Raw genomic sequence first — 14,309 nt, 5'->3', positions numbered from 1 at the left:
ACACGACAACTGAACGTCTTAACGTACTTAAATTATATGTACCGTCAAATATAATTTGGTTTGTAAAGATATGTGTAACTACTTTATACAATTTTATGCCGAATTTTAATAGGACAATGACTACATGTTAAGTACATGGGTTTAGACAATAGCAATGTTTTTCAATAAATTAAGAAGTATTGTGAATATATGAATGATGGATATGGACATGCATGGTACATCCACGTGTGGATGCTTAACATTCTTATTGATCTCGTCTTAGTTAAATGGATATAATTTGAATTTTCAACTTAAAATAAGAATAAACAAATAATAAAGAAAAAGTTGGAATTGACTAAAAGCACAAAAGTATGTTTTTTTTAGTGCTAGAGTTTTCTTGAAGGAGTAATGGAGTTAGATTTGATATTTTTGTTAGTATTTTAAGAAGATGATATCTACTTTTTTGCTATGACCCATAAACATATGTTAATCAAATATATATATATTTCTTTTTGTTGAAGATATGTTAATCAAGTATGAGAAATGAATGTTGAACTTTTTATTCAAAACATTCATGTAGGGTATAAATACGATGGAAGTATGAATAAATGAGTTCTGATGTTCCATAGGATGCCTTTAAGGGTTACGTAAAGACTCTTAGCGTCCAATATGTATTTGAAATGATAGTTATCGAGTTTATCTAATTTATGATATACTATGTTTATGATGTATCAGTGCCATGTAATGTTGTAATGACTCTTGATGTTCCATAGTTAAGAGTTACGTAAAGACTCTTAGACTCAAGTGTCGTTACAACATTACATGGCATGGATACATCATGCAGATATTACATTATGAATTTGGATAAGCTCAATAACTATCGTCTCAAAGACATCTTCGACCCTAAAGGTCATACAAAAACCCTTAAGACCATTCTATGGGGCAACAGAACTCACTTATTCCTAAATCTACTTACTTTCTACCCGAGTTCAATAAATCATATATTTCGCCTGCCATGTATCGAACTTGGTACCTCCAGTATGTGGAGTAGGTGTCCATCCACTTAGCAAATGGTGGTGGACTACTGGACTATCTATGAATATATTAGAAGAGAGAGGATGCTGATATTTAGTGGGCTTGGGCTTACCAACCCAGTTCCATCCAACTAGTGAATGAACTCTATAGTTCTAGAGAGTGTGAGGGCAAGTTCTAAGGGCGTTCCGAAGATGGTGGTAGTAATAGTGAAGACAGAATGGACCAAACTCGAATTAAACAAAAATATGGTCCTAAAATGAGGGGGCAACGCGGGAATTTGCCAAAAAAACAAACTCCTGGCGCTTCAGGAGTAAAATTACGAATTACGTGTAGTTATTACGGTAGTAAGGTGTCGTTTACTACCACCACCCCCACTATACCTTCTCCGTCATCGCCCCATCATAATCTTTGCCAATTCCCACCACCACCACCCATCATCGCCGCCGCCACCACCACTTCCACCCTTAACCTGGATCTACTTTCTTCTCGAAGGGAAAAACTTTCTCTTTTCTCCGATTCTCAATTCGTATCTGAGAGAAGCAAAAACTAGTGAATATGGCTCGACCATCCGATTCTTCATCTAAAATGGTTAGATCTTCCCCCCTTCAATTTCCATCTTCTCTACATGTATTTAGGTTTCTTAATTTCTTCTATTTATCTGTAAAACTTATGTTATAAACCTTAAACCTTGTAATAATTGGCATCGATCAGTTTGAATTCACTGGAAATTTTATTTTATCTACTAGGATCAAAAGTCTCAGTTAATTGCCTTAAATTTGGGATTTTTCTTCTGTTTTAAGCTCGATTCCATATAAAATCGTCTCATATCAACCCTTGATATTTTCATTTTCAGTAATTTTACAAAATTTTCATAATTCTAGGTGATCATGTATGATTTTCCAATTTAAAGTTTTCAATTAGTATCTGAAATACGATTTTCGTCAAATTTCGCCTGGTCTTGTGTAAGAATCTGTTAGCTTATTAGTAGCTATTTCTTATATTAGTCTCCATTTCGTATATCGTGAATTTTTCAATATCTATAGGTGTTACTGCTAAATTTGTGGTCATCAAACTCAAAACCAATAGGTACCAGATACCCTTTTCCCACGTGGGTCTACTCTCAAAAGTATATTAACCACATTGTTGTTATCCGACGTTAATTTTGGGCGGGGATCATGTGGTTAACTACAAATTGGATCATATGACTGTACGTTAGTGAAAAACGCCAAAGCATAATCTAAGTTTTTCGAGGAATCTAAATTAAATTTCATATGTTTTGGCTGTAAATGTTCGTAAAAGTTCAGGAATACGAAGGCAAGTCGCGTTGACACTTGACAGAATGCCCATATTGCCATTATTGTGTAGGGTTTAACTCTCTAAATTAAGAATCTATATCCGTTGTTTGTTAGTGTATTTCTCTTAGTGTTGCCAAAATGGGTGTTGATATAACTTTCCTATTTTTCTTTTTTTTTTGCAGAAATCTGATGAACAGACTGTTGACACTTACGGGACTGTGTCATCCAGGATTTTTCAATTAAAAAAACAGATTCAAGCTGATAGATTTTCTTCAATTAAAGTAAGTGATTTGTGTAACGTTAATGAATCTTTTCATGTTTGTTTGATCAAGTCAGTGATTTTGGCCATTGTTTCTTTAATAGGAAAAACTTATGAAGAACGAGAAGAGCTTAGAAATTAATACGCGTAAACATCTTCAGTTGGCGACATCACGCAATGAAATTTGTCTGACGGAGCGAAATGGGCCAAGAAATGTGCTTTTGTTTAGATGTCAAAGTCCATTATCTAAGCTAAGTGGGTATGCTGAAGGATCAGGAGAGAAGGATAATGCCAATGGTCAAGAAGTTTTCGCTGCAACAGTTATCAAACTTCCTTATGTCGAGAAGATTCCGCCATACACAACATGGATGTTTTTGGATAAGTATAACAAAGTTCTATATTTTTCATCTCACAAACTCGACCTGCCTTTTTATTTGGATTCTCCTGTTCTTTTCCTCTTTCATTTTTCATTCTCTTTGTCTCCTTTTTTAAGATGTGCATTTTATATTTGCTATATTGATTTCTCATGTTTGGGCCGAACACAATACAGAAATCAGAAGATGCTTGAAGATCAATCTGTGGTTGGGAGGAGAAGGATTTACTATGACAATGATGGCGGTGAAACCCTGATTTGTAGTGATAGTGAGGAAGAGACGGCAGAACCAGAAGAGGAGAAACGGGAGTTTTCTGAAGGTGAAGATCAGATGTTGTGGTAAGTAATTCTAAGTGGACTACACTCATTCTCTAATCTTACTGCATATCCGTACTGTTTAAGACTTTTATTAGCTTCTGATGTCTTCATCTTTATTATCGCTTTTGTCTTGTTTCAGTATCTACATCAGCTATTCTTCTGATGTCTCAGGAAGGTCTAAATATGTCTAAGCATTTATTGTTATGTGCTGATTTTGGCAGGAAGGCTTCCCAGGAGTATGGATTAACTGAGGAAGTGCTGACTTTATTGAGTCAAGTCATTAAGGCCACTTCAGCTGAAATTCAGGTGCCGAAGCTATAGAAAAAAGCGAGATTTTCTAATCTGACTTCCCTATCACAAATAAACACTCTTATTTGCGACTAGCGTCTTATTGTTTCCATTGATATTCCTTTTTTCTTGAAAATTGCAGGAAAGATGCGAGATTCTGCTGGATAAACATAATGATAAACATCGTAAGCGGGTCCAAGGTTCTGAGAAAATAGTATCTGAAATGGGAACATTTTTGGACAAGAGCCTTAATTCAGCTTTAGATTCCTTTAATACCATCTTCTGTCGCCGCTGCTTGGTATTTCTTCTCTCAGTCCATTTCTAGAGTTACACCAAAAGAAGTTTTTCTCGCATATTATTCAAATTTGGTCTTCTTGGTATATACAACAGGTTTTTGATTGCCGTTTACATGGTTGTTCTCAAGATCTGATCATCCCGGTAAATTACGGTTGCTTCTTTTGTCATTTAAAATGTGCAGATGTTGGTTATCATCCTAATAGGTATTTCTTTTTTCCAGAGTGAAAAGCAGCCATATGTATCTGGACCTGAAAAAAATAGGAAACCTTGTGGCGACCACTGCTACCTTCAGGTATGACTTTCAATGGAACTAGTGAAATGTTCGGTACAATATTTTCCATGCCCTTCCTTTCTAGTGCATGCGTTTTAAGATACTAAATGCACCTCTTCACTCTTCAGCTACCGATAGTTCTACCGGTGCTTGGAAATCTGACTTAAACCCTTGATAATACAATAGCTAATTTTCATTCGTCGAGATTTTTTTTATGATGAGGATACCACCACATCAGACATGAAGCTAGTTTTAAGTATAAGTGCAAGTATCAAGCATTTCCCTTCAAGGAACCCTTTTAAAGTAGTATATGAGATATCTGAATTTCTTTTAGTTTGACGAGTTACTTTTCAGTCTGCGCCTTCCTGTGTAACAGTTAAGCCTAACTGCATTTTATTTGTATTGCAGGCAAAGGATAGTGTCAAAGACATATCTGAAACATCTGATGTTAATGATTTGTTTAGGATAGAAGTAGAAGAGAAAGATGGGACTTCACGATCCTATAAACCAAGCTCCAGTCATATCATACCTGATGAAAGATTTGGTGATGACAAAAGGATCTCTGATGTTTCTTCAGAAGTTGCTCCTGTAGGAGCTTTAACTGGTGAGAAACTTCTGTCCCCAACACCGTCCCTTGATAACGTGGGAAAGCGTAAGGTTTTAAAAGAATGCAGTGTGACTTTAGGAAATTCAGGATTTTTTCCGAATAAAGTTGAATCTTCTAACAGTAAGAAATCGAAGAAATTACCAGGACAAGTTGTAGTTTCTATTGCTACTGATGATCAAACAAATTCAGGTCTTGTTTCTAGCAGTAAGACTGTGCCTGGAACTGTTGCATCTGATGATATAAGTGATAATGTCAGTGAGCATGAATCAGAGAATATCAAACGCGTTCCTTTGTCGAAGAAGTCTTCTGGTTCCATGAGAGAAGTGAGAGGAGCATTAAGTGGCTGTCAATGGAAACCAATGGAAAAAGATCTGTACCTTAAAGGAGTAGAGATATTTGGGAAAGACAGGTGCATATATTCTGCACTTCATCTGATGATTTTTCTTTTATTACCTTTTCTTGTAGATAAATGATATATTTCAATTAGCACTGGAGCGTAAATAGCAGTTCTTTAGTGGGAAGTACGAACAATCTAAATTCAGGGAAGTAATCAACATGTAATGCATAGGAATATCTAGATTCCAATATTTCAATGTCCTTGTCGGATTTGTTTTTTTTGTTTTCACTTATGCTGGAAAGTCAGATAAGTACCTAAAGAAGAAGGAGAAATGGAACGGAAAGAAATCGGTTGCTACGCCTACACGGCCTTTCTTCTCGACCAAAATTTGCATATGACTGCAAATTCTTACGTGGGTTACTACTTATCTTCTAACTATTTAACAACTTCTACCATGTAGTTGCTTAATAGCCAGAAACTTACTTCCGGGTCTGAAGACTTGCAAGGAGGTATGGAATTATATGCTCGAAGATGGAGCTGAAATGCCACAGAAATCTATGGTCCAGCCAAATTCAAGTTCAGAAGACAATGGGAAAAATATTCTAGATAATACGGTATGCATTTAAAAAAATCCTTTCTTCTGTCATTCTCAAATATTCCATAACTAGAAAAGTATACGGTATAACCGAATGCTTTCTCTTTTGTCTCTAAAGTCAAAAATGGATACCGCAAGATCCAGTTCCATTTAGAAATCTGTATGATATCTTCCCAGGGCTGAGTCAATGACAACAAAGTATATCAGTACAAAGTTTGACTTGATACTACCATTATCAGCATTTTACTTTGTAACTAGTTTTTCCTATGTGTTCCTTTTAATTAGGAGCAAGAGATGCCAAGTAGGTCACGAATTATTCGTAGGAGGGGTAGAGCCCGCAAGCTAAAATATACTTGGAAATCTTCCGGTCATCCATCTTTCCGCAAAAGAATAGCAGGTGCAAAGGATGAGAAATGTAAGCATTATACACCATGTGGGTGCAAGTTTACTTGTGGAAAGCAATGCCCTTGTCATCAAAAGGGAACTTGCTGTGAGAAGTATTGCGGGTATGCCGAAATTTCCAATTTACTTTCTCTCACGGAGTATTATTTTACAAGTATGGAAAGGATTCTTGTGACCAAAAAAGAGAGTTTTATGGAGCTTTATTTTTATTTTGGAGGGGAAAGTCCCGATATGCTAATCATTTGTGAGTCAAGGATTATTATTTCTTAATCTTACTAGTTTTCCGATGAGTTATTAGGTGTTCAAAAAGTTGCAAGATTAAGTTTAGGGGATGCCATTGCGCCAAGAGCCAGTGCAGAAGCCGACAGTGCCCATGTTTTGCTGCTGGGCGTGAATGTGACCCGGATGTGTGCAGAAATTGCTGGGTTAGGTAATGACGCCATATTTCTACCTATTATGATAAATTTACATTTGGTATCTAATTTAGTTTATTTTTAGTTGATTATTCAATCTTATACCTAATCAAATTTGCTATTGATGGTAGAGATCAATTCCTTCACTGCATTGAAGAACGTCATTTAACTGGCTTAATTCATCAATGTCTTATTTGCGGAATTACCTGAATAAAGTTAATTTACTGGTTGATCTGATCTTTAGAACTTCATACTTATGCAGCTGCGGAGATGACACACTAGGTGAGCCACCTGCAAGAGGAGATGGTTATCAATGTGGAAACATGAAGCTTCTTCTAAAGCAACAGCAGAGAGTGAGAAATGCTATTATTGTTTTATTTCTTCGGCAATCTGACGGTTTATATCTAGTTTCACATGTAATATATTTTTGCAGATTCTTTTGGGCAAGTCTGACGTTGCTGGATGGGGAGCCTTTATAAAGGTAAAATTACTAAAACAAATCTTTTCCTCAGTATCCTCTCTACTAGTTTTCACAGACGATGCATGTTCAACTTTCCTGCAGAACCCTGTCAACAAGAACGATTATCTTGGAGAATACACTGGTGAATTAATCACCCACAGGGAAGCGGACAAGCGTGGGAAGATTTATGACCGAGCAAATTCTTCTTTCCTTTTCGATTTGGATGATGAGGTGAGCGAGTGGCTTTACCAATTAAGTAAATAAGCTTGAAGGCCCATTTTGCAATTAGAAAAAATAGCACCATATCTTAGTACTGCTAGTTAATATAAACTTACCTGTTTATGTAACTAGCATGAAACCAACTAGCTTGTTGCACAAGCAAGTAGTTTGTCCCTTTGTCTCCGGTGTGTCAAGATTACGTCCGCTTGGTTAATGAGACGATGGCAATTACAACGGCATCAGACTTTTTGTCCTTAAATTACGTTTGGTTAGTGGTGTAGTTTGAGTTGACATTATTCTTTTTTCCTTAAATCTCACTCTTACCAAAACTCGTTGTTCCACCCATATTGGAAAGTTGACTACATGTACTTTTATCCCCGCTGATTGAGAACCTTATTTTGGAAGTTTTCTTATGCATGTCAATGGGACTAGTCAGCCCGAGACCAACCTGTTTAGCTTGAGACAATTTGCATTAGTAGGTACCAAAAGCCCAAGTCGACCTACCTCAACTAGTGTGCGAGACTCAGGTGTTGGATTTTATCCGAGTGTAATACCTGATAAGACCAAGTTTACCTGATTGATCAGCCTGATCTGGATGGTGTAGATATTGTGCAATTCTTATGCCCATTTGTGTTTCTACAGGTTGTTCTTGATGCTTTTCGCAAAGGAGACAAGCTGAAGTTCGCCAATCATTCGCTAACTCCTAATTGTTATGCAAAGGTATGTTGATTTTGATATGAAATGAAACAAGGGAACTAGTTATCTCCTAACTGCTATTGATTATAACAATGCGGTTGCACAGGTAATGCTGGTAGCTGGAGATTATCGAGTTGGTATATTTGCTAACACCCGCCTTGAAGCTAGTGAAGAAATCTTCTATGATTATCGTTATGGTCCTGATCAAGCCCCAGTATGGGCACGGAAACCTGAAGGTTCAAAGAGAGACGATTCATCTGTTTCTCATGGACGAGCAAGGAAACACCAATCTCATTGAAACATCAGAGCATAGGAAATAGGTATATGTAGACCTTTTATGAAGTTTTGAGTCTATAAATAAAAGTGCACAACCTACAAAACCCTCTTACAGAAATGGATTTCTTCAACTTATCCTTGACGAACTTCGGCAGGAAGTCTTATTTTAAGGATATAGATACATATTTATATACATATCGGGGTCGTTACTTTAATAAGCTGAAAGATGAGGTTTTATATACATATTTACATTGAACTAGTTTTTTTTTTCAATTATGTACTGATCTTTTATATATACATTGAACTAGTTTTTTTTTTTTTTTAAATCTGTATTGATCTAGTTTTGATATATGCTTCTTGCTAACATCTAGAGTTTTTTCTTTCTAAAAATGGTACTGTTTTAAAAGGTTAAATCCAATTTGGCCCCAAGCTTGTGACTGGCAAGAAAATTTGGCTCCCATATTTGTGCAGCATTCCAAAATGGCCCTCACGCCATATATTTTGTCCCAGTGTCACGGCCTTTTTGTCCCGTTAGGTCGACCCGGCATATTATGCTCAAAGACACGGGTCGATAGTGCGGAATATCAAATCCTAACGTACCGTGCGGCGCTATGTATTCCCTCCTAACACATAGCCAGCCTTCCCGAACATATTCGGAGCATCTCGACTATCAAGTCATCTTGGTTTCCAACCAACAATGCGGCATGACAACAACGTGTCCCAACCTACGAGCATAGCTCGAGCCGTCCCGTATAACGCTTCCTTGAGTCATAGACTCTCGCCCACTATAAAGGATACCAACATATGTGCGGAGCACACCAAGCCGCATATGCGGATCTTGCCATCTAGTCTCAAGCCTCCGGCACCTTATCATCTCGGCTTACCATCCGGACATTGGGCATAGGAGCATCCATCTCTAATAAGCTACCTCATGCCCAACATAGCACATCAAGGCTTGGCACCTTGAATAGCTCAATCCTCCTTATGGAATATGCTAGCACGACGCACGCCTCGCCATGGCATGAGAACATGCAACACCTTTTCCAAAGGAACCCGCAGTAACCTATCTCCAGGTACTGTCCCGAGCCATTTCCTATGACAAGGGAACCCGTGCAATATGCTTCTCTCGCATACGCTAGGCCGGCCTCATGGGTTGCGCCACGAGGATGCTCACTTTCGTGCATACCATGCTAAGGATGGGCGAGCTCCCATCCACGAGGTCTTGGCATATGCTGGATGCATATGAGGAAGGGAGACCACCCCCTCCTAAGGTGCAAACTTCTTGTTTTGCCTATTTCCACAAGGAAACATCAATCCTTTTAACCAGGCATACTCTCGTCCAAATGACCCTTCGTATCCTTGACAAAGTCTTGAATGCCACGGGCGTCCCGTGCATGGCCTAAGGAAGCTTGCTGGCACTCTTGCCCTATCTCGACCTCGTATTCGGCCCTACGGCCTATATGCTCGTACGTGCTCTCCTAGCACTCGTCACGTCATATGCATGCTCAACAATATGCACGTGACACCAGGACAATGTTTAATTTTTCTCATTTCCTTTTTACCCTTCCTTTGAAAATACTTCCCTCTCTTTCCTCTTCTTTTGAACCCAATCCTTGATACAAGACTTAGGTGCTGTTTGTTTTTTTGCTGTTTGTTTTTTTGTTTACGTCTGAATCTGAAATGGCTGAATCTGAAATGGCTGAATTGAATTGGCTGAATCTGAATTGACTTAAATATTTTTCAAGTTAGATGTTTGTTTTTAAAATCTGAATTATTAAGTCTGAATTAAAAGAATTACTTTTATATCCCCGTATATGATATTTTGGACAAAATTCTTTTAACAAAACCCTAAAACTCCTCTCCATCATAAAAAGAAAATGTAACCCTAAAAAGTGAAAAACCTAACTTTCCTCTCTCTCTCTCTGAATCTCCCCCAGACTCGCCGGCGATTCCCTCTCCCTCTCAAACTCTCCGGTGAGTTCTCTTTCTCTCTTTTAGTCTCTCCGTCGAGATATCTCTCTCTCGGTCCTCTCTCAGTCACTCTCTCTAACCAAAGATCCGGCGGCTTCAGTCTCTCGATCTCCCTCTTTAAGATCGGCGAAGTTAAACCCTCGCCAGATCTGGCGAGGGTTCCGGCTTCTCTCACTCTCTAAATAGTCAGTGGCGGTGGTTACCTTTGGTTGTGATGGTGTGGTCTGGTGGTGGTTTTGTAGAGGTGTTGTCGGTCTAGTGGTGGTTTTTCTGGTGTTGGTGGTTGGCTGGATTGTGGTGGTATTGCAGTGGTGGTGGTTTTTGCCGGTTGCAGTGTTGGTGGTGGTGTTTTGGCCGGTTGCAATGGTGGTGTTTTGGCCGGTTGCAATGGTGGTGTTTTGGGCAGTTGCAGTGGTGGTGGTTTTCGATTGTGGTTGTGGTTTTTGGTGGTGGTTGTGCTTTTCGGTGGTGGTAGTTTTCGCTGGTGGTGGTGGTGGTGGTGGTGGTGGTGGTGGTTTTCGGTGGTGGTGGTTTTCAGTAGTGGTGGTGGTTTTTGCTGGTGGTGAAATATTGAATATGGTGGTGATTTTTCTAAATCACAGGAGTAGAATTGTCATTTGACGAATTTCAGATGTTGGGCCAATGTTTCAGACTTGTTTTGAAGTCTGAAATATGTGGGCTCTTTTTCAGCCAATTCAGATCATAGCCCAATTCAGAAAAAAAAAATTCAGATTTTTTAAAATTTAAAAACAAACATCTGAAATCTGAAAAAATAAAAAAACAAACAGCACCTTACAGGAGATTTTTGTCCCGCACCATTTCCCTCTCTTGAGCTTCCACTTTATTTACATCACAATCATCCGCTGCAACCATCCATCAACGCCGCCATAAAGGGCATCCTCCCCATCTTCATGACCTACCATCATCTCTCTCTCTCCCTACTATTCTCTCTTTGTCTCTACGGAATTGATCTAGGGTTCGAATTGATCTAGGGTTCTCGTCTCGTCTGGGATTTCTAGATGAACCGATCTCTTTGTCTCTACGGAATTGATCTAGTTCTTTATGTTCTGCTCTAGTTGTCTCCCATGATCTGTTGGTGACTATTTTATTAAGGTTAGGGAGCCAACAGGGTCTTTGTGTTCTGCTCTAATTTTAGTCTCTCATGCTCTGTCTTTTTATTCAGGTTAGGAAGAAGATTCAGGCAGTGAAGTGATGTTGGAAGGGCATGAGAAGACTCAATCTCTAAAACTTACATTAGTAGATATGAACCATAGACTTTTTTTTTTTTTCTTGTAGGTAGCTTACTACACTTCCAACTAAATTACAACTGCCAAAGATGATCATCAAACAAAACCAGCCGACATTTTATTATAGTAAATAAAAGGGAGAATTACTGAAACCCCCGACTTTTGATAATGCAAACCCCAAATATTCATGGATGACTATTAGAGAGAAACAACTCAAAAAAAAAAAAAAAAAAACAGTAGATTATCTTCAAAGTCGAGAAGGTAATTTGGACTTGTAATTGTCAATTAACCCAAGAAGTTGAGAAATCTCAGGAAAACAATTCATACGTATATCAGCATAAATCATTCCATCCCATTTCCTTGACCCTAATTTCTCCCCCAATTTCAAAGCACTTTCATAAGTTTCCTCCTTGCTATCATACGCCGAATCAATAATCCCCATTTCCACCCCTTTCTCCGCCTTAATCTTCAACCCTTGAAGAACCAAATCTCTTCTTGATTTCCCACACGATATCTTCGAATTCATTAACGCCATGAAATAATCAGCAAAAGTAAGACCAATATCAACTTCACTCATATACAAAAACCCTCTATCTTTTCTCATCAATACGTAATCGTGACTCAGAGCGAACATTAAACCGGCAGCGGCGGCGTGACCTGTGACAGCGGCGATTGTTGGAAGAGGGAGTGAGAGAAGATCGGAAACAATTAGCTTGAATTTGTTTGTCATTCCGATGAGTCGATTTAGGTATCCGGTGGTGGATCCTTCTGCTTTAGCATAAGGAAGATCGAAACCATTTGAGAAGAATTTGCCTTGGGCGGTGGTGATCAGAGCTGAACCAGGTTTAGAATCGGTACGAACTCGGTCAAGAGCGGTTCGGATTGAATCGAGGAGAGTTGGGTTTAACCAGTGATGGTTGTCGCCGGTTAAGGTTAGAATGAAGAGGTTACCGCGTTTCTCTAACGTGCACATGGTTTTGGTTTTCTGCAATTTTTGGGTGCGGAAATGGTCTAATTTGAGTTTTGAAGCTCTTTTTGGACCAGAGAACGCCTCCCAAGGGGTGTGATTTGGTGAGTATGTGAACAACCTATTGTGGATTTGTGGTAATTAGATAGATCTTTCGTAACGACTCAAGCGCCCGGCAACTACGGATAGCCTAGTTAGTTAGTGCATATATTATGAAATGTAGAGGTCCTACGTTTCATTTCATGGAAGTAATAAAGTAGTTTATGTAGGCTTTAGGCCATTTAAAATCTATGTACTTGGGTCTAAAAATTAATTTTTATTTTTGCCCCTTCATCTATATCTCCTTCCTTCTTCCGCTGTCTTTCTTGCTCATCTTCTCTCTATATCTCTCCGGGTTTTGTTCTCTCTCTATCAGTCTCTCTCATAGTTTCTATATCCCGAATTTAGAATCCTAAAGGAATAACACTTCTAGTACTGATACAAGATGAACCCAAAGAGAAAAACAAGATGAACATGAACTAGAGAGAGAAAGTGAAGTAAAACAAAGAGGGGTAGCGATGGATATATAAAAAAATGAGAATTGGAATTGGGGACGAGAAACTTGTTGAGTTTCCGTCAACGGGATTCTTAGAGCTTTTTTAGATTTGCATATAGCTTGGACTATGTTCTAATGGCTATAGGAATAGTTGGAGCTATTGTTCATGGTTGTTCTTTTGGTTCAAATACTAACAACATAGATCAGATGATGCAGGAAGTTTTGAAAGTAGATTCACAGAAGAAGATCAAATTTTATTGATAAATTATCCATTTTATGTTGATTACAATGGATACAATTTTGTTTTCTTTGAATTTTTATTGTGCTTTACAGTACTTTGTCGTGGTTGGTGTTTCAATTTTAGCCGCCTTCATCTTTGGTGCTTCAATTCTGGGGTCTTCTCGGGCAGTTAACATTGTGTGAGATTGAATCTCGGTTTCTGTTTTTATTCTGTAACCTCTATATCACGTTCTCTCTCTAAAATGAAAGACTTGCAGAAATTTCATGTTGGATGCGGACGGTGGGAACACTATCACAAAGATTGAGGGAAGATATGAGGGTAGAATTTAACTAAGTCCATTTTTGGACCCAAACTTAATATATTCTTTAAGTAAAATCTTGTTGACTATAATCTTTACGCCGTGGAGATTCTTCTTTATTCCCAAAAGCCAATGTCATAATTTTACAATTTAAAATTTCATTTTATAAGAAGTTCAGTCTAAGAATTCACAATAATTTCTTTTTGGCCCATAGTGTTTGACTAGCTTCTTTTTGGGCTCATGTTTTTCGTAAATTTAAATTTGGCCTTATTTTGTTAACTCTAACAATTAACTCTAATAGTTAATTTTTGTTGCCATAATTACTCTTCTTATATAAACGATATAGTAAATTCAAAACTTGCCCTTTTAAATATGAGATTCCAAATAATTCCAGTTTATTTAGAACAAACTTGGGGACAAAATGTAATTAATTCTCGAAAATTTAACAACGTTAAGCCACCTCATCTCTCCTCCAGTTCATCACATCTCTCCTCCACTTCATCTCTCTCGTCATCTCATCATCTTTTCCAACGAAAGTCGCCAACCAACTGTTTTTCGGCGACCTTCAAACTAAATTTTTTGTTGTTGTTGTTCTTCTTCCTCTCTTTACTCTCTTCTCCGGAAGGGGGCGACCCCCTTCGCCAAAGAAGAGACTAGAATGAGAAAGAAGAGAGCGGGAAAAAAAGAGATGAAGAAGAATATTAAAAATTACAGTTTCGGTTCCTTGAAGATTCGGTTTCAATTTCGAATTATCGTGGTTCTGTTGGGTATCAGGTATTTCTCAGTTCTCTTTAAGATTTGTTACTTAATCATTTTTACTACTACTTAGAAAAATAATACTCCATTAAAATATCTAATTATTATTATTAGAACTTATTTAATACGACATAGATGATGGAATTATTAAAATTTACAATAATTTTTATTTGT

General features: G+C 37.9%; 1 protein-coding gene and 1 pseudogene across 3 annotated transcripts; one reads left to right on the top strand and one right to left on the bottom strand.

Annotated features, from left to right (window-relative positions):
- Window positions 1-1,274: 1,274 nt before the first annotated feature.
- On the top strand, window positions 1,275-8,436 carry SWN (SET domain-containing protein). 2 transcript variants are annotated; one of them, XM_086649489.1, is made up of 18 exons: window positions 1,275-1,602; window positions 2,492-2,590; window positions 2,673-2,950; window positions 3,119-3,280; window positions 3,481-3,565; window positions 3,690-3,845; window positions 3,938-3,985; window positions 4,065-4,136; window positions 4,524-4,719; window positions 4,912-5,131; window positions 5,520-5,673; window positions 5,940-6,160; window positions 6,355-6,486; window positions 6,732-6,822; window positions 6,903-6,950; window positions 7,032-7,160; window positions 7,791-7,868; window positions 7,951-8,436. In XM_086649489.1, exons 1-18 carry the CDS (start codon window positions 1,570-1,572, stop codon window positions 8,140-8,142), a joined length of 2,394 nt encoding a protein of 797 aa, XP_086505615.1. In that variant the 5' UTR covers window positions 1,275-1,569; the 3' UTR covers window positions 8,143-8,436. The 2 variants fall into 2 exon arrangements, with proteins under 2 accessions (XP_086505615.1, XP_086505614.1); XM_086649488.1 differs by having other exon boundaries at window positions 4,524-5,131.
- Window positions 8,437-11,351: 2,915 nt separating this feature from the next.
- Window positions 11,352-12,429, bottom strand: LOC147534131 (enoyl-CoA delta isomerase 2, peroxisomal pseudogene; annotated as a pseudogene). Its single transcript, XR_015228026.1, has one exon. The product of XR_015228026.1 is annotated as an enoyl-CoA delta isomerase 2, peroxisomal pseudogene (transcript).
- Window positions 12,430-14,309: the final 1,880 nt, after the last annotated feature.

Source organism: Eschscholzia californica, unplaced genomic scaffold (assembly GCF_041429995.1).
Source record: "Eschscholzia californica isolate CP2 unplaced genomic scaffold, dmEscCali1.0.p SCAF_6, whole genome shotgun sequence".
NCBI lineage: Eukaryota > Viridiplantae > Streptophyta > Magnoliopsida > Ranunculales > Papaveraceae > Eschscholzia > Eschscholzia californica.
This window is presented reverse-complemented; position numbering and strand designations above follow the sequence as displayed.

Bases quoted from the DNA above. Each gene is read 5' to 3' on its own strand.
- SWN (XM_086649488.1), top strand. From the start codon at position 1,570: ATGGCTCGACCATCCGATTCTTCATCTAAAATG. The intron at 2,591-2,672 runs GTAAGTGATTTG...TTTCTTTAATAG, and splicing joins ATAGATTTTCTTCAATTAAA to GAAAAACTTATGAAGAACGA. The intron at 7,161-7,790 runs GTGAGCGAGTGG...GTGTTTCTACAG, and splicing joins TTTTCGATTTGGATGATGAG to GTTGTTCTTGATGCTTTTCG.